The 19,573-nt window shown below is 41.3% G+C and overlaps 1 protein-coding gene across 3 annotated transcripts in view; it reads left to right on the top strand.

Annotated features, from left to right (window-relative positions):
* KIAA1549 (KIAA1549 ortholog) overlaps positions 1 to 19,573 on the top strand; it is a 141,220-nt gene that overhangs the window by 101,441 nt on the left and 20,206 nt on the right. For all 3 annotated transcript variants that reach the window (XM_063308374.1, XM_063308373.1, XM_063308375.1), the window contains exon 11: positions 17,654 to 17,856. In XM_063308374.1, coding sequence (XP_063164444.1) covers positions 17,654 to 17,856 — 203 coding nt within the window. The remainder of the gene's footprint in view (positions 1 to 17,653; positions 17,857 to 19,573) is intronic.

Raw genomic sequence — 19,573 nt, 5'->3', positions numbered from 1 at the left:
ACTCTTACAATGTGGCTGCCATTGTTTGTTCATAAATGGAAGGTCATAAAATGCTTATTTCTCAGAATGCAAGCTGGTGAAGCTAAACTTTTGTGATCCCAGGTCTAGAGTTTGCAAGGCTGTTATGCAATAGATTGAGGATAATATCTTTCAAAAATGATCTCAAGATAAGGTATCAGGTTCTTTATGAATAAGGAAGTCTGTTGCATCTTAAAAAACTAGTTGTGTCACTAAATTATTAGCCCAGATTTTTCAGTAGGTACATTTGATATAGAAAGAGAACATTCACACTTTTATGTGGTCTATTTGTTATTTAATGGTATAAATTTACAGTATAAATCTAATATTGATATTTGTAACCAGGAAAAAAAGAACATCTAACCACATCACAAAATTTTGGCAATTGCTGAAAAATGATAGAACCGTGTCCTGCCTTTTTATTGATTGATTCTATTTTGAGATGGAAAATGTCCCCAAAATATTCCCATCATTAATGTGATTTTGTTTTATCATTTCTTCTTTTTATGTTTTATTATTTCTTCTTCATTTTATTATATCTTCTTTTTATTGTGAACTACCTAGAGTCACAAAATTGAGATGGGCAGCCATATAAATTCTATAAATAAATAAATAAGCAAAACTGTATGTAAATCCTAAAATAGGTACAATACAGGTAAAACAGAGCCAAGATACATGGATCATCCTGTATCTGTATACCTGTATACATGTCACCCATAAGTGACATAGCCTCACCTGTTTTGTATAAGGCCTTACCTTTTGTGCTCCTCCAATTAAATGTCGGCGCAGAGATTGCCTGGACCTGATCTAGTTCATATTTTCAGACCAAGCTTCCCCTGCATCATAAGAGCTTTATTGCTACATACAGTAATGTGGAATCTGCAGCCTTTCGGGGTTGCCTTCTCCTTACACAGCTTATGCCATGTAGTGAGGAAGCTAGATCTGAGAGCTGTTCCATTTTGCACAATTTGATAGGACTGGGAATATTGTTGCCCTCCTGTTTTCAGGAGTTGGTTTGTTGTAGAAGTGTACTGCTCCATTTCATACTTTCACTTGGTTTCACTAATCATGGGAAAAATGAGCAAGGCTGAAAGTGATTGTGGTTTTGTTGTGAAGCTGTCAGAATAACTGAATAGCAGTTCGCACTTTTCTTTTCATTATTCTGATGGAAGAGAAGAAAGAAAGCCAGCAATAGCTTTCACCTTTGATGAGCTTCTTGTGTTGATGTGTGTTGCCTCTGCTTTACTACAGTTGTGCTAAAAATAGAAATCAGTCTAGGAATAAGGCTTAAATACTACTTTACTTATAAGTTGCTATTTTATACTCATTAAAAACTAAATACTATCCAAACGTTGCTTTGAGAAGAGCCCATAACCCATTGGTAGCATACATTAAGTTCTTTGAAAGCAAGAGTACTTTGAATGCATTAAGCATTTAATTGCATCCCATGAGCTTGTGAAAAGTGATCCCACTTACAGTACCCATCAGTATAGCATAAATCAGTGACAGGCAGATTTCAGTTCTCCCAAGGATTGGTAAGATGTATTTGGCTGAAGCATGGCAAGTTTGATTTAGAGGCCTTTAAACTGAATCTTGTGGGGGTTGGAGATTAAAAACCCTGAAATAAGGCTTTCAGATAAAGTGATTCCTACCATAGAAAGAAGTGGGATTATGAAGAACATTTCACATGATGTTTTGTTTATTAATACCATTTAGAGGTTTCCCAGTAGCTCAAGATTGTGGGCAGCTTACAGTCTAAAAGCAGGAGAACATTAATAATAAAGTGAATGAGCATGCAAATCTGGAAGAAGACAAATTCTTAACAAATAAGATTCTACAGAGCCTAAGCACCCATCCAGAGCATGGGAGAATAGCCAGGTTTTCAGTGACTTTTTGAATATCATCAGGGTGGAATATCATCAGGGTGGGAGCCCTTTGAATCTCTGGGGGAATACTATTCCAGAAGGCACGCATGGTGACAGGGAAGGGAAGACCCACTTCCTGGTCCCATCGGATGACATTGTGTATTAACAAAACCTGGAACAGGCCAACTCTGTATATGTTGGACAGCTACTATTGGATTTACATGATTCCTCAGATAGCCAGGCATTATGCCATGAGGTGCTTTCTAGGTAGTAACCAACACCTTGAATTGCATCCAGAAGCCAGTGCAGCTCACAGAGCAGTGGTTTTTCATGGACATACTGTGGCATGCCCATTACTGCCTACATCACTGCATTCTGGATCAGCTGTACCTTCTGAGTGGTCTTCAAGGGCAACCCCATGTAGAACACATTACAGTAGTGCATTCTTGAAGTGACTAGGGCATGAGTGACCATCTGAAGGGCCTTCCAATCCAGGAACAGGCAGAACAGGCTCACTAGATGTATCTACGCAAAGGTCCCCTTGACAGCAGCTGCCACTTCCTCTCTGAGCAGATGCTCTGAGTCCAAGAAGACCACCAGATTGTGCACCACTCTCAAATGGGTAAGTGCTACCCCATCCAAGATTAGAGATGGAAAATTCCCAATATTTCAGCCAAGAGGCTGAAAAACCCACAGCCATTCTGCCAAGTATGGTCATTGCAGGAAATTCCTGACTTGTCTTGCTGGCAACTTTGTCCTTAGAAAGAGGCGGAGGAAGGCATAAAGGGATCAACTATTTTTGACTGGGTACTAACCAATAGTGAAGACCTGGCTGAAAAAGTATAAGCAGCAGAACATTGAAGAGAAGTGATAATGTAATGATCTTGATGTTCTTGATGTTAAGGGAAACTAAAGCTGAATGTAGTCAAATGTATATTTTGAACTTCAGACAATTTTGTTTAATAAATTCAGAGCAATGATAAATACTTCAGCAAAGGATCGTTACCTTGTTGTGGTGCTGGAGCTTGAGCACCTCAATGATGCCATGAGCTAAACCGTGAAGGGCCACCCAAGACGGGAAGGTCATGACAGAGAGGTCAGACTAAATGCGATCCCTGGGGAAGGTAATGGCAACCCACCTCAGTATTCTTGCCGTGAAAACTAAATGGATCAGTACAACCAGAGATATGTCGGTATACCATCGGAAGATGAGACCCCCAGGTCGGAAGATGGTCAAAATGCTACTGGGGAGGAACAGAGGATGAGCTCAACTAGCCCCAGACGTGATGATGCAGCTAGCTCAAAGCCGGAAGGACGGCTAGCGGCCGACGGTGCTGGTGGTGAATGGCGAATTCGATGTTCTAAGGATCAACACACCATTGGAACCTGGAATGTAAGATCTATGAGCCAGGGCAAATTGGATGTGGTTATTGGTGAGATGTCAAGATTAAAGATAGACATTCTGGGCATCAGTGAACTGAAATGGACTGGAATGGGCCACTTCACATCAAATGACCACCAGATCTACTACTGCGGACAAGAGGACCACAGAAGAAATGGAGTAGCCTTCATAATTAATAGTAAAGTGGCTAAAGCAGTGCTTGGATACAACCCAAAAAACGACAGAATGATCTCAATTCGAATTCAGGGCAAGCCATCTAACATCACAGTGATCCAAATATACGCCCCAACCACAAATGCTGAAGAAGCTGAAGTAGAGCAGTTCTATGAGGATCTGCAGCACCTACTGGACTACACGCCTAAAAGAGATGTTATTTTCATCACAGGAGACTGGAATGCTAAGGTGGGCAGTCAAATGACACCTCGAATTACAGGTAAGTATGGCCTGGGAGAACAAAACGAAGCAGGACACAGGCTGATAGAATTTTGCCAAGACAATTCACTCTGCATAACAAACACTCTCTTCCAACAACCTAAGAGACGGCTTTATACATGGACTTCACCAGATGGACAACACCGAAATCAGATTGATTACATCCTTTGCAGCCAAAGGTGGCGGACATCTGTACAGTCGGAAAAAACAAGGCCTGGAGCTGACTGTAGTTCAGATCACGAACTTCTTCTTGCACAATTTAGGATCAGACTAAAGAGATTAGGGAAGACCCACAGATCAGCTAGATATGAGCTCACTAATATTCCTAAGGAATATGCAGTGGAGGTGAAGAATAGATTTAAGGGACTGGACTTAGTAGATAGGGTCCCGGAAGAACTCTGGACAGAAGTTGGCAGCATTGTTCAGGAGGCGGCAACAAAATACATCCCAAAGAAAGAGAAAACCAAGAAGGCAAAATGGCTGTCTGCTGAGACACTAGAAGTAGCCCAAGAAAGAAGGAAAGCAAAAGGCAACAGTGATAGGGGGAGATATGCCCAATTAAATGCAAAATTCCAGAGGTTAGCCAGAAGAGATAAGGAATTATTTTTAAACAAGCAATGCGTGGAAGTGGAAGAAGACAATAGAATAGGAAGGACAAGAGACCTCTTCCAGAAAATTAGAAACATTGGAGGTAAATTCCAGGCAAAAATGGGTGTGATCAAAAACAAAGATGGCAAGGACCTAACAGAAGAAGAAGAGATCAAGAAAAGGTGGCAAGAATATACAGAAAACCTGTATAGGAAGGATAACAATATCGGGGATAGCTTTGACGGTGTGGTCGGTGAGCTAGAGCCAGACATCCTGAAGAGTGAGGTTGAGTGGGCCTTAAGAAGCATTGCTAATAACAAGGCAACAGGAGACGATGGCATCCCAGCTGAACTGTTCAAAATCTTGCAAGATGATGCTGTCAAGGTAATGCATGCTATATGCCAGCAAATTTGGAAAACACAAGAATGGCCATCAGACTGGAAAAAATCAACTTATATCCCCATACCAAAAAAGGGAAACACTAAAGAATGTTCAAACTATCGAACAGTGGCACTCATTTCACATGCCAGTAAGGTAATGCTCAAGATCCTGCAAGGTAGACTTCAGCAGTTCATGGAGCGAGAATTGCCAGATGTACAAGCTGGGTTTAGAAAAGGCAGAGGAACTAGAGACCAAATTGCCAATATCCGCTGGATAATGGAAAAAGCCAGGGAGTTTCAGAAAAACATCTATTTCTGTTTTATTGACTATTCTAAAGCCTTTGACTGTGTGGACCATAACAAATTGTGGCAAGTTCTTAGTGGTATGGGGATACCAAGTCATCTTGTTTGCCTCATGAAGAATCTGTATAACGACCAAGTAGCAACAGTAAGAACAGACCACGGAACAACGGACTGGTTTAAGATTGGGAAAGGAGTATGGCAGGGCTGTATACTCTCACCCTACCTATTCAACTTGTATGCAGAACACATCATGCGACAAGCTGGCCTTGAGGAATCCAAGGCTGGAGTTAAAATCTCTGGAAGAAACATTAACAATCTCAGATATGCAGATGATACCACCTTGATGGCTGAAAGTGAAGAGGAACTGAGGAGCCTTATGATGAAGGTGAAAGAAGAAAGTGCAAAAGCTGGTTTGCAGCTAAACCTCAAAAAAACCAAGATTATGGCAACCAGCTTGATTGATAACTGGCAAATAGAGGGAGAAAATGTAGAAGCAGTGAAAGACTTTGTATTCCTAGGTGCAAAGATTACTGCAGATGCTGACTGCAGTCAGGAAATCAGAAGACGCTTAATCCTTGGAAGAAGAGCAATGACAAATCTTGATAAAATAGTTAAGAGCAGAGACATCACACTGACAACAAAGGCCCGCATAGTTAAAGCAATGGTGTTCCCTGTAGTAACATATGGCTGCAAGAGCTGGACCATAAGGAAGGCTGAGCGAAGGAGGATCGATGCTTTTGAACTGTGGTGTTGGAGGAAAATTCTGAGAGTGCCTTGGACTGCAAGAAGATCCAACCTGTCCATCCTCCAGGAAATAAAGCCAGACTGCTCACTTGAGGGAATGATATTAAAGGCCAAACTGAAATACTTTGGCCACATCATGAGAAGACAGGACACCCTGGAGAAGATGCTGATGCTAGGGAGAGTGGAAGGCAAAAGGAAGAGGGGCCGACCAAGGGCAAGATGGATGGATGATATTCTAGAGGTGACGGACTCGTCCCTGGGGGAGCTGGGGGTGTTGACGACCGACAGGAAGCTCTGGCGTGGGCTGGTCCATGAAGTCACGAAGAGTCGGAAGCGACTAAACGAATAAACAACAACAACAATGATAAATATGGTTGCATGGCATTTATGTGGAAAAATAGCTTAAGAAGACAAGAGGCACAATTGCAAACCATTTGTGGGAGCAGGGGAATGGAGGAAAGCAGAAGAAGCCAATGTGGCCAGATCTCCAAAGAGTGCTTTAGTAGATATTCAAAAGGAAAGGGAAAGAATGTACCAGCTGTTCATTGAAGATGGAAAATACTACAGATAACAACAACAAGGCAGTTACCAGCTCCTATTTAAGTTCAGCCTTCTCCAACAAACAAGTGAATGTTCCACCGGGCAGTGATGAAGAGAAAATATTGAAGCATGAAACTGATAGAAAAGTAGGCAGAGAATACCTCTTTATTTTGAATGAGTTTAAGTCTCCCAGGCTAAATGAATTGCATTCTAGGTACTGAAGGAACTTGTTGATGGTCCAGCTGAAATTTATCTGTGAGAAATCCTGGAAAACTAATGAGTTGCTGAATGATTGGAGGGGAGAAAATGTTTTCTTTGTCTTTAAAACATGAAGAGGAAGGATCCAGGGAAATAGAGACCAGCCTGTCTGACACTGATACCTGGGAAGATTCAAGACTAGATTATAAAGCACCTTGAACATAATGTAATAATAACCAGGTATCAGTGTGGATTTGTCAAAAACAATTCTGAAAACTCACTTTTTTGTTTGGAAGACTTGAAAACTGAAGTGTAAACCATAAAACAGGCTTATCTAAGTTTAAAAACAAATAAAAAATCTCCCTCCGGAAGCCCAACCCACCAAAGCGTGATATTGATACTACCAATTTAAGCCCTTCGGTAAAGGTAAAGGTTTCCCTTGACATTAAGTCCAGTCGTGTCCGACTCTAGGGGGCGCTGCTCATCTCCGTTTCAAAGTCGAAGAGCCGGCGTTTGTCCGTAGACACTTCTGTGGTCATGTGGCCAGCATGACTAAACGGAACGCCGTTACCTGCCCGCCGAAGCGGTACCTATTAATCTACTCACATTTGCATGTTTTCGAACTGCTAGGTTGGCAGGAGCTGGGACTAGCAACGGGAGCTCACCCCGTCACGCAGATTCGAACCGCCGACCTTCTGATCGGCAAGCTCAGCAGCTCAGCAGTTTAACCCGCAGCACCACCGCATCCCTTAGCCCCTCCAAAATTGTAAAGTGCAGCCTTTGGCCATCAGAAAGATTGTCCACTGAAGGGATTAGATTGTCCATTATCTTGAAGCTCATCAGGACATACTTTTTAATATAATTGTTTGCAAACCTTCCAATCTTATTATTTGGTGGACCTGTTGTGCCTACTCTTTCCTCTATCAATCCCTACCAATGTATTTGAGCAACAAGTTCATGTAATCAAGTTGCTGAACAGAGACGTATCCCTCCATCTTGCATAAAATACTGCTGCAACTTGCAGACAAAGTGGGACAAGGTGGTAATTGTTCTACAATGATTTATACAGATCCTGAAGAAAGGCTTTTTATAATTATTTTTGGTCAAAGACTGAAAGGTGAACATATCAGACATAATAGAAGTAAAGCATGGTAAATACTTAAACAAAAACTGAAATAAATGAACTTACTATAGGTTAAATCAATATGTATGTAAAATATATAAATCTGTATTTTTATACACAGATAGAACTTGCTTACCAACTGCCTCATTCAGCAACCATTCAAAGTTACGACGGTGTTGAAAAAATAACTTTACAACCACTGTCCTCATTTACAACCTTCACAGCATCCCTCAGTCATGTGATCTCTATTACAGTTGTCCTGTGACTGTCCTGTTGTTTTTCTTTTTTTCTCCCCTTGCAGAGTGGAGAGATTGGAGAGGAAGGAATTACAAGAGAGTAAGCAGGCACCCAATGGGGAATACACATCACAAGGAGTGTGGTAGTGCTGGCAACTGTAAGCATGCTCAGCAAACAGCCGGTGTATTCCCCATTGGGTGCCTGCTTACTCTCTTGTAATCCTTTCCTCTCCAATCTCTCCACCCTGAGAGGGGGGGGGGAGAAGAAAAAAAGGGTCAGGAACAAGAGAGATTGCCTACAGAGATCACTTCTTTTGTTTTTGTTTTTTAATCCCCCCATGCTTGTTTAAGCAATCTCTCTGCTCTGTGAGTGGGGTGGGGGTGGGGGCAAAAAAAGGTATTTCTTTAGGCAATCTCTCCTGTGCCTGACCCATTTTTTTCTCCCCCCATCCCCACCTCCCAGAGCAGAGAGATTAGAGAGGAAGGGATTACAGGAGAGTGAACAGGCACCCAATGGGGAATACACTGACTGTTTGCTGAGCGTGCTTGCTGTTTCCAATGCTACCACATTCCTTTTGATGTGTATTCCCCATTGTGTGCCTGCTTGCTGTCTTGTAATCCCTTTCTCTCCAATTAATGTAAATACAAACATTAATTCCCTTCTTTCTAATTATTCCAGCACTGGGGTGAGCATTCCAAAGGGTAGGGGAGTGGGGAAAAGGAAAGCAATTTCCCTTGTAGTGACTACCTCACTTAATGACACAGCTGCTGATCCCAGTTGTGGTTGCTAAACGTGGACTACTTGTATTTTGTTTCTACTGTATATATTTTATCTGTTTAGTTGATAATTTAAATATAAACAAATGAGACACCTAATGAATTGGTCCCTGAACCTCAATAACTATGGAACAAACTGTAATGACCCTACTAGAAATTGGAGACTTCAGCTAGTAAAAGAAGAATGTTATCCCTATTTGACCAACCAAAGTGATTAAATAGAAGCGTGATTATTATATTTATGTGCCAGGCCAAATAAAATGGACATCACAGGAGCACACGCTTGACTCTCTTAATTCTTCCAGATGGGGAAGAGGAAAGCACCTCCTGCAATGTGATGTGAATTGTCCCTTGGTAAAAGAAAGCATCGAGTCTGGCCAAAGAAAAGGCTCTCCTATATGATTGACACAAACTGTTAAGTAAGTAGCAGGGGCAAAAATACTTTCATTGGACCCAGCAAAACCAGAAGTTGTGCTGAGAGGCCATAGAGTTTTAGGTCCAAATTGATAGCTTTCTTCCAGGATGAATGAAAATAATCCTGAAGAATCAAAGAATGAAGAGAACTGTTGGTGCAAACCAATTTTAGCCAGAATTTTAATAATTACAGTTGCATGCACTCCTCTAAAGAAATTAGAGTACAGCATAGTAAGGATTTAGAAACATATCAGGGTACTTAAAGCACGATTTTCAAGTAAAGGCTGCCTTTAAACCAAAATGGCTTTGAGAGTGCCACAGGTTGTTGGAGTAACTTTCCATCAAATGATTCAAAACCTGGTTGTGTGTTGAACCTTCCTTACACCCAGCCTGCTTCTTGGGCAGGCCATTGTCCTGTCCTAAACAGTTGTCTAATTTCTAAAAGAGCTGGCTGGCATACAATCTGCTATTTACTTGAAATTATATTTATTTATTTTATTTTATTTTATTTTATTTATAAATTTTATCACCGCCCATCTCCCCCACAAAGGAGGGACTCTGAGCGGTTTCCAATAAAAACAAAGTTAAAATTCAATACAATTATAAATACAATAAATACAAATGTAAATAAACAATAAGAGTAAAAATGTGATAAAATCCAGATGACTGAAGGTTCTCTATCAGTCTGTGAGTATAAAGGGCCATTCTAGGGTGCTAGCCTTCCCCAGGAGTGGCTATTCCCCTTCCCGCTCCAGGCCTGCTGGCAAAAACATGGTTTTATTTTTTTACGGATAATTGGCCAGGTACATCTTACCTTCTTTTTTATAAATGGGCACAGTAATTGATAGAATTCAATCCTTGGGAAGTTGGAGGGAATAATCTATGTTTGTAAACAAAGATGCCAATACTAGTATTGGCCAATCTGAATGTGCCTTTCATAGTTAGCCAGAATCAGCATTCCCCAGTGCCTTATCCTTTTTCAGTTGCTGGATAAATTTGGAAATCTCAAAGGTGATACAGACACCCAGTTTGGGATATATTCTGGACACAGTTCAAGAGATGTTGAAACGAAGAAGGCATCACTGCAGGGTTTGGCAGTGGACACAATCTGTGTTGAAGAATATTCTTCTCCAAAAAACCCTTTCACGATTTTTTGAGATCACCAATCAAAAAAAAGATCTGGAATCTTGAAGCTGAGTGACCTCAGAAGATATCAACCTTTTAATTGTATTATTATTCTTACGTTAAAGCAACAGGGGATTCATTTAAAATACCTGTGCCTGTGTGTGTGCTCAATTGCTAAACCCTGCTTTGCAAAAAGAAGTGGAAACAGTCATTGGATTGCTTTCAGGACACAGTGGGAAGGAATAAGTTAAAAAATGGTTCAGGGTGGGGAAAATGAATCAGAATTATTTGAAATCTACTTGTAGGCAGTCAAGGCAGCAAAATAAAACATGGGAGTGAGTTTCTGAGATGAAAGTAATGCAACAGACCTTATTGCTTCAGTGATTTCATCACAGACCAATTTCTCTGAGACAGAGAAGCCTTTTTAGTTGAAGAGTTGCATAAAAGGCATATAAAATGTTAATGGCCCACTCTGCTGTAAGTCATCATGTTTCTTCCCACCCACCCACCGCAGGCTTTGACTGGATGTGATCTTCATTGTCATAATGAACAAGAATTTCATTTCTTGGGATTCAGTAGCAACATCTGTAAATGACCACAGTTTTATTTTCTCCATGTTTAGCTTGCAATTAAATTTCTTTGTTAAATCAATGGGTTATTGTAAATGAGTGCTAGAGGCTTGTGTGTGTGTGTACACATCCATGCTTATGCAAAATCCTAATTTCAAAGGAAATTATTATTTTTTAATTCATTAAGTTTCATTGGAAATCAGTGGTCAGATATAGTATTCTATAAAAGGCAGCCCGGCGGCCCTGTTTAAGATTACCCGATCCCTCTCGGGGAAAGGGGACTTAGAGATCCTTCTTCAGGGCTGAGCTGAGTTTTCTAGGCATCTGCAGGATAAAATCACTCAGATTTGCTCCAAGTTGGACTTTGAGCGTGAGGCTGTATTTGTGGAGATGCCCAGGGAACGTTCTTACTTGGTTATCTGGGAACAGTTTGATCCTGTTGAGCCCGAGGAAGTGGACAGGATCCTCTGGACTGTAAATGCCACCACTTGTCAATTAGATCCATGCCCCTCCTGCCTGGTGAAGGCAGCTTGGGAGGGGACATGTGGTTGGGTCCAGGCGATGGTCAATGCATCCTTGAGAGAGGGGGTATTTCCAGCAGCCTTCGAAGAGGCGCTGGTGCACCCCCTCCTCAAGAAATCATTGCTGGATCCCAGCGTACTGGACAATTTTCGCCCAGTCTCCCACCTCCCCTTTTTGGTGAAGGTGGTCGAGAAGGTGGTGGTGTTGCAGCTCCAGAGGATCTGATGAAATGGATTATCTAGACCCCTTTCAGTCAGGTTTCAGGCCTGGTTATGAGACAGAAATGGCATTGGTCACACTTACAGATGATCTCTGGCGGGAGAGGGATGGAGGCAGAGCATCCATCCTTGCTCTCCTTGATCTCTCAGTGGCTTTTGATACCATCGACCATGGTATCCTTTTGGGTCGGCTCAGGGAGTTGGGGGTGGGCGGCGTAGTCTTGCGCTGGTTCACCTCCTTCCTCCAGGGCTGGTCCCAATCGGTGTTGATAGGGGAGGAAAGATCGGCCCCACAGCCCCTTCTTTGTGGGGTGCCGCAGGGTTCAGTTCTCTCTTCTCTCCTATTTAACATCTACATGAAACCACTGGGCGAGATCATCCATCACCATGGGATGAGGTATCATCAATAGGCAGATGATACCCAATTATACATCTCCATCCCGGGTGAAGTAAGTGATGCTGTGACCACCCTTTCCGAGTGCCTGGGGGCTGTGGGCACCTGGATGGGGAACAACAGGCTTCGACTGAACCCTAGTAAGACGGAGTGGCTGTGGATTAATGGCACCTCGTGTGCCAGGAACTTGTCATCTTTAGTTCTGGATGGGGTTGCACTACCCCAGACAGACCCGGTGCATAACTTGGGGGTCCTCTTGGACTCACGACTCCTGCTTGAAGAGCAGGTGGCAGTCATGGCCAGGAGGGCCTTTGCGCAACTTAGTGTTGTGCTCCAGTTACACCCTTTCCTGGACCAAGAGGCCCTCCGAACAGTCACTCATGCCCTGGTCATCTCCCATATAGACTACCGTAATGCTTTCTACATGGGGCTACCCTTGAAGAATATCCGGAAGCTACAGCTGGTCCAGAATGTGGCCACGCGGACAATCTTGGGTGCCCCAAGATTTGCACACATAACACCTTTGTTGCGTGAGCTGCACTGGGTCCCAGTTTGCTTCCAGGTCCAATTCAAGTTGTTGGTCATCATTTTTAAAGCCCTACATGGCATGGGACCAGGATATCTGAGGGACTGTCTCATCCCTATTACATGACCATCTGGTCATGCAGGGAGGGTAAAAGAATTTCATCTAGCAGGGGTCTTGGAAGCGTGCCTTCTCTGCTGTAGCTCCCGCCCTTTGGAACATCCTTCCCCCAGAGGTGAGACAGGCCCCCTCACTCCTGGACTTTCACAAAAGATTAAAGACCTGGTTCGGTCTGCAAGATTGGAATGGGAGGGGAATAATTACACCTGGGGATGGCTAGCACCGTAAAAGTGATTATGTGGGCCTATTACGCTCAAGGACTGATTAAGATCTTTTCGCCATGTAGATTTTATTATATTTGTACTTTTACGGTATTTTGTAATGTAATGGTTTTATATTTTAATCCGGTTTTATTGTAAACCACCCAGAGTCCCCCTGTAGATGGGCTGTGAATACATTTGTAGAATGAATGAATGAATGAGATACAGAAAGGCTAACCTATCTATGCCTCCAGGTCCCACCATCAGGTTGATGGTTAGAATTGTGCCTTTCCTCCTCAAGCAATTTTCTGATTTTATCAATGGTTTGCTGGCATAGTTGGGTGCAATAAATTAAGTAACGTGAAAAAGAACTCTGCATAGACTTTCAAATACTCGTTTAACAGTAACAATATTAACTACTTACTTAACTGTTAACATTAACAGTGTAAAAATAAGCACATATCCAGAGAAATCCTGGAATTGATATCTGTTATTTTTATAGAAAATAATCATTGAATTGTGAGTATGATCTCAGGTTTTAAGGTATATACACATCACATAAGCCAAAGTTTTGCTCCTCTGGAGAGGGAAAAAAAAAGTGGGGGTGTGTGTGGAATCATAGTGCTTCCTTCCGACCAAATTTGCATAGGATTGCACTGTAAATGTAATTTTTGAATTTGGCTCAAAGATTCTCCTTGCACTTCCTAGCAAAAATACCCCTTTCAGTGCACAACAGAATGCAGGGGTGTAGTTGCCTTGCTGTTTTTTCATCCTTTATCTGTTGCCTTGAAGAATAGCCGCGGGCATCTATTACAACATTTTAAGGATCAGACTAGGCTATAGAGTCACTTAGTGACTCTTCACTGATCATTTCAGTACCAGTGCTTTGCTTTGGGTTTTTTAAATTTCCTATGGATGTGATTAAAGGACAACAAGAGTTAAAGCATCTTTCCCCCCATTTTAAAAGCCCCCCTTTTTAATATTCCTGCCTGACTTCTCTCTGCCACCCACAAACATACACACCAGTTTTCCCCAATTCTGGACACTAGCATTTTTGCCAGGTCATAATTCACCGAGACAATTTTACTGGGTCTCTAGAGCTGCTCAGAGATTAGCTGCCAGAGCTGAAATATTACCATTCCTGTGATCAAATGTAAAGGCTTACTCATTAAGCAACCTGCTCTGGCAGTGTTCATATTGGTGCATGTATCAAAATAGAATAAAGTGGCATTTTCTATGTGCATCTGTATATATAGTGTGAAGATAAAATACACACATGTATACACACACACACACATGCATACATACACAACAAGGTAAATGTTTTTAGGTAATTGTCTATATTGACTATGTATATAATCTATGCCAGATTACTATATATTGTTAAGAAATTATGAAGCTACCTTACCCTTGGGTCTGAATTGATACTTTGATTCTGGTAATTGCTCTGTGACCATGTGTGGCAGGGATTATCTGAAAGCAAAATTGCATCCTAGCCCTGCTATTTATTTTTAAATGGAGGTGGTCAAGTGTTTTTGAAGGCTTTCCATAGCCATCTGAATTGTTATTCTCCCTTCCTTTGGGGACAAACAAATTCATGAAAACTAAGCTGAGACTGGATTACAGTCAGTGTAAAGCAGGAAAGCATCATCATCACATTCAGACCCCCCCTCCAAAAGCTTATTTTATTTATTTATTGATTGATTTTCCAGCCTGCCTTTATTATTTTTATAAATAACTCAAGGCGGGGAACATCCCTATTATTCCTTCCTCCTCCTCTTTTCCCCAGAACAACCCTGTGAGGTGAGTTGGGCTGAGAGAGGGTGACTGGCCCAAAGTCACCCAGCTGGCTTTCATGCCTAAGGCAGGACTAGAACTCACAATATCCTAGTTTCTAGCCCAGCACCTTAACTGCTAGACCTGTAAATTACACTTCTTAATGTGAGAGAAGGGAAATATTAGTAAATAAATGGAAAGTAATCATAATAGTGGTAAGAGAGCCAGTTTGGTCTAGTGGTTAAGGCAACAGGCTAGAAACCAGAGTTCTAGTCCAGCTTTAGGCATGAAAGCCGGCTGGGTGACCTCGGGCCAGTCACCCTCTCAGCCCAACTCACCTCACAGGGTTGTTGTTGTGGGGAAAAGAGGAGGAAGGAGTATTTGGTATGTTCACCGCCTTAAGTTATTTATAAAAATAATAAAGGCGGGATAGAAAATAAATAAATAAAAATAAACAAAAATAGTGGTATTTAATTAAATGTTGCTTCAATATCATTTTGGTTCTGGCTCTGCCATTTTTGGCAATTCAAAGTTGAATTATGGCTGTCAGCATGAACAAGTCTGAGTAAAGATTAAAGAAAGAATCATTCAAGGTCACTCATAAAGAGAAACTAGTACAGTAAAATTTGTGAAATCATAAATAACTGAAAATATATGTATGTATGTATTTATCTGGAGCCTGTTAAGAGGCTTCTTACATGCTAATGATTGGCCCTTACCTCTCTGCCTTCCCAAACCTGCAGCTCTAATTCAGTGACAAATCTTGACTCTTGTGTCCTTTATCACATCTCTTTTGGAAGGCCCTTTACTCTGCATGTATTATATTACTTTCAGGTGCATGCATTTGTTTCATCAGATCTGATGATTCTGAATTGTTAATCCTCTATCAGACTCTGTAGCCTCAGATAAGGGATTAGGGAAAGAAAGATATGTCATTGTCGAAGGCTGCTACAAAAGGCAGCTCAGTAATCTTCAGTCACTGAGATAATCTCATTGGCTTGCATTTCTGTTTGAGCCATTTCAGCACTTGGAGTTACAATTTAACCTACAAAGCCCTAAATAGCTTGGGGCTGGGATATATGAAAGGTGTCTAAATGTACCTGTCATCTGTGTATGTCTACCTGTAGTCTTTAGTAATGCTGTTTGGGGGATCATGTCCTCTGCTTTGAAAACTATATCCATGAACAGCTGCTCTGGAGTCAACTGATTGTATATAAATGGATTCTTTATCATACACAGTATGATCAAACTGTTTAGGAATTGGACATGACTAGTCCTGGCAAAGCTTGAAGGACCACAGATTGTTATGATTTCAGGAATCATCTCTCTATCTCTCTTCCTTTGAGGGCATCCAGTAAAAATAAGCATAATAAGCATCCCTTCCAACCAACGGCATGCTCAATATGAATCAAAAAGGAAGAATGGCAACAAGGGGAATAAGTGAATTGGTTTGCTTTACAACAGCCTTTTCTGACTTGCTGCCATATAGATATTTTGGACTACAGCTCCCATCAACCTTAAACAGTTTGGTCACTCATAGTAGGTATTGAAGTCCCACAGCACTGGATGGCATCACATTGGGAGAGTTTAACATACTTTGTGTTTATTGTTTATTATTAATAGTAATAACAATACCTACATGTATTATCTAGTATTGCATTTCTATTCTGTCTATTCTTTGAGAGCTCAAGGCAACATACATGGGGTCTCCCTACAACAAGCCGATAAGAGAGATTCATCTGAGAGAGAGTAGTGGAAAGTCACCCATAGGCTTGTGGTAGAGGGATGACTTAACCTGGGACTGCCTGGTTCAAGTTCAGCTTCTTAACTATGCCATGTTGGCTGTTTCTGATAGAATTCTATAACTGCCCAGAGTTGTTGCATATGAGTTGGGCGGTCGAAAAGCTCAATAAATAAATAAATAAGCAAGCAAGCTCAATAAGCTCAATAAATAAATAAGCTAAATAAATAAAATTCTGAATATGGTAGGCTGCCTAACTGGAATCCCAGAAACACCGCCACTGTTAACAGATGTAGATTCTTCACAGGATTGTATTACTGTCTGTACAATCTAGTCCTGAAGTCATGATGTTTTGTAATATACCAACAAGTAGAAAGTACCTTTCTCTTCAAAGCTTTTTATCTCCATCTGCTGGTTTAAACTTGTCAGTAGAATTCTCTGCCGTTTAAACAGTTTTGCTAACCTTCTTCAAGGTGGCACCTTCCAGATATGTTGGAATGGCTAGCGGTCACAGCAAGCATTCTGGAAAGTGCAGTCCCAGTGCCAGGTTGGGAGAAGTTGTGTTACAACATGGAAATGCTAGTACACCTTACTCAGTAACAGCAGTTCTTTCCATTTGACTGTACTTTTGCTTAGCTGAGAAATAAATAATGTGTGCTGTTTTTTTTAAACAAATAGAACCTTTAAACTGAGCATTCTATGAGTTTATGTACATTGTTGTGTTTTGGGGAGCCTTAGCTCCTCTTAAAACAAAAGTGGGTTTTGTTATTATGTAGAAAAAGATATGAACAAAAAGAAGCAAGGAATAACCAAAACAGAGATTCCAAATTCAGGAGCATAATCTTTACATTTTTTGGGAATCTCACTAAAACAGAGTTTGTCTTCATCTTTCACCACAGTTTGATCTTTATAGATCATTTGCTTCAGTTGTTTGTTTGTTTTCCATGAGATGTCTCTGAATCAGCCTTTCCTAAAACTGATGCTCTATGGAAGCACTGGACTGCAGCTCCCAGGATAAGTACCATAACTCTGGAGACCGCCAATCTGGGGAAAGCTTTGAACTTACCAGGCAGATGTACTCTGCACTGTAAATTTAGATCATGTCATTTTATTATGACTTTGCTTCCAAGAGTGTTTCTGGACAATTAAGTATTCTCAAAAAGCTGTCATTTGAGCAGCAATCATGGTGAATTTTTAATTTTCTGTGACCTAAATTCAAACTGAACGTATCATTGAGCTGCCTCAGATCCTCCTTATTAGAACCATTCTTTCACTTTCTCAGGAGTGCATGCATTTCTGTTCAATCTACTTATTGTTCTATTACTCTGCAGGCCTTTGAATTCATTGGCCAAATTTTAGCTTGCATACTTTACAGTGTAAGCTCATGATTGCTGTTTCTTGCTTTTGTTTTAATGGTCTTCATTTGTTCTTTTTTTGCACTTTAGCTACAAGCTCCTAGCGTAAAAGGCTTTGATTTTGCAAAGCAGCACTTAGGCCAACATAACAAAGATGACATCCTGATCATACATGAACCAACTCCTCTGCCAGGACCAATTAAGGATACTACACCCTCTGAAAATGGTGACTTGCCAAGCCCCAAGACCAAGTTATCTTCAAAGCCATCCAAGAATGTCCGACATAGAGGGAGGTCAGTTCAGAGGATAAGAAATTGTTCAGCACAGTTTAAAGTTAATCGGTTCCAGAGGATTTATTTTGTTCTCTGAGGCTTTTTCTCAGTTTGAATAGTTCTTGCTCAGGAACTTACCTTTCATATAAGTCCACAGGGATTTGTTTCCTAGGTTCTTCTACTGGGTTTCTTAACTGTGGAAATTTTTCAGGCTACAAGTGTTGGATGCACCAGGACATGACTTTGTGGGGTCAAGTTCTAGCGTGATGTAATCACGTAGCTAAACTTTCTGAAGTTTCCAGCTTTTACAATGGCCTTCTCCAATGTGGTTCCCACCTGATGTTTAGAAAGATAACTCCATAATTAACCAGAACAGCCATGGTCGCTACAGCCCTTCTTATGTAATTAAAGGGAAGAGTACTGTATATATGTCTTCGTTCCACTTCTAAAGTTGGTTAATGACTAGCCCTGCCAAGTTCTATGCATTATATGTGGGGATCCATTTAGCATGTGGCTGTTAGGGAAGGGCAAATGCCAGCCAATCCTTGATGGAAGCCTAAATGCCCTATACCCTGCATTTGATGTTTTGATCTTCACTGAACATGGAGGATCCATTATATGAATTATTTGATAGCAGATATTCCCAAATAGGAGCTTTAAAAATGAAAATAGGAACATTTGAAAGTAATTATAATTACCCCAAAATGCAGTAAATCATACTGGTTAAAAACCATTGAGGGGAACAAATATTACACCCATTTTAAAAACGCAAGAACAGAAATGTACAGTAAATTCAAATAGCTAAAGTAATATTAAACCACACCATATATTAAAATGCTTGGGAAAAAGAAAAGGTCTTTGCCTGGTAATGGAAAAAAATCAAAGCCCTTACTGGATGGAACATGTCTGCAGGTTTCTGATGATGGTATTTGAATTGGATATATTCTAATTACTACATCTGTAATTGACAATTAGTCATTTATGCCATGAATAGGTCAGCCTCACATCCTGCCTCAGTCAATGTGGTAAGTTCATTATGTGTTGTATGCAGTAATACCTCTTGCAAGGCTGTTCAAAGCATTCAAAATGGGCACTTTGAAAGTGTATTGGCACAGACAAAGCTCTTTAATGGCTCTGTAAAAAGCATTAAAGCAACCTTGTTCTGTGGAAGGCCCAGTAGAAGTATTGTCCATGCATGTGTGCAAATAGCTGAAGAAAGCTTTCAAAGCAGCTGTGTCAAGCCTTCTAGAGGACACAGGTACTTGAATACTTCAAAGAGGATTGCTTCATTCATACCATTGTTCTTTGCAGAATGCCCCTTTCAGCTGAGTGGTTTATCTGGAATCTGGTGAAGGTGAAAGGTCCCCTGTGCAAGCACCGATTCATGTCTGACCCTTTGGGGGGACGCTGCTTTCGTGACGTTTTCTTGGCAGACTATGACGGGTTGGTTTGCCATTGCCTTCCCCAGTCGTCACCTTCCCCAGCAAGCCGGGTACTCATTTTACCAACCTCGGAAGGGTGGAAGGCTGAGTCGACCTGAGCCAGCTACCTGAGAATCCAGCTTCCGCTGGGATCGAATTCAGGTCGTGGGGAGAGTTTCGGTTGCAATACTGCCGCCTACCACTTTGCGCCACACGAGGCTGGATGACTGGTGACCTTGGGCCAGTCTCTCTCTCTCAGTCCTAGGAAGAAGGCAATGGCAAACCACTTCCAAAAATCTTGTCAAGAAGACTGCAGG

The sequence above is a fragment of the Candoia aspera genome, chromosome 7, assembly GCF_035149785.1.
Source record: "Candoia aspera isolate rCanAsp1 chromosome 7, rCanAsp1.hap2, whole genome shotgun sequence".
NCBI classification, from domain to species: Eukaryota; Metazoa; Chordata; class Lepidosauria; order Squamata; family Boidae; genus Candoia; species Candoia aspera.
The sequence above is the reverse complement of the archived record's forward strand: the minus strand, read 5'-3'. Positions and strand labels throughout refer to the sequence as shown.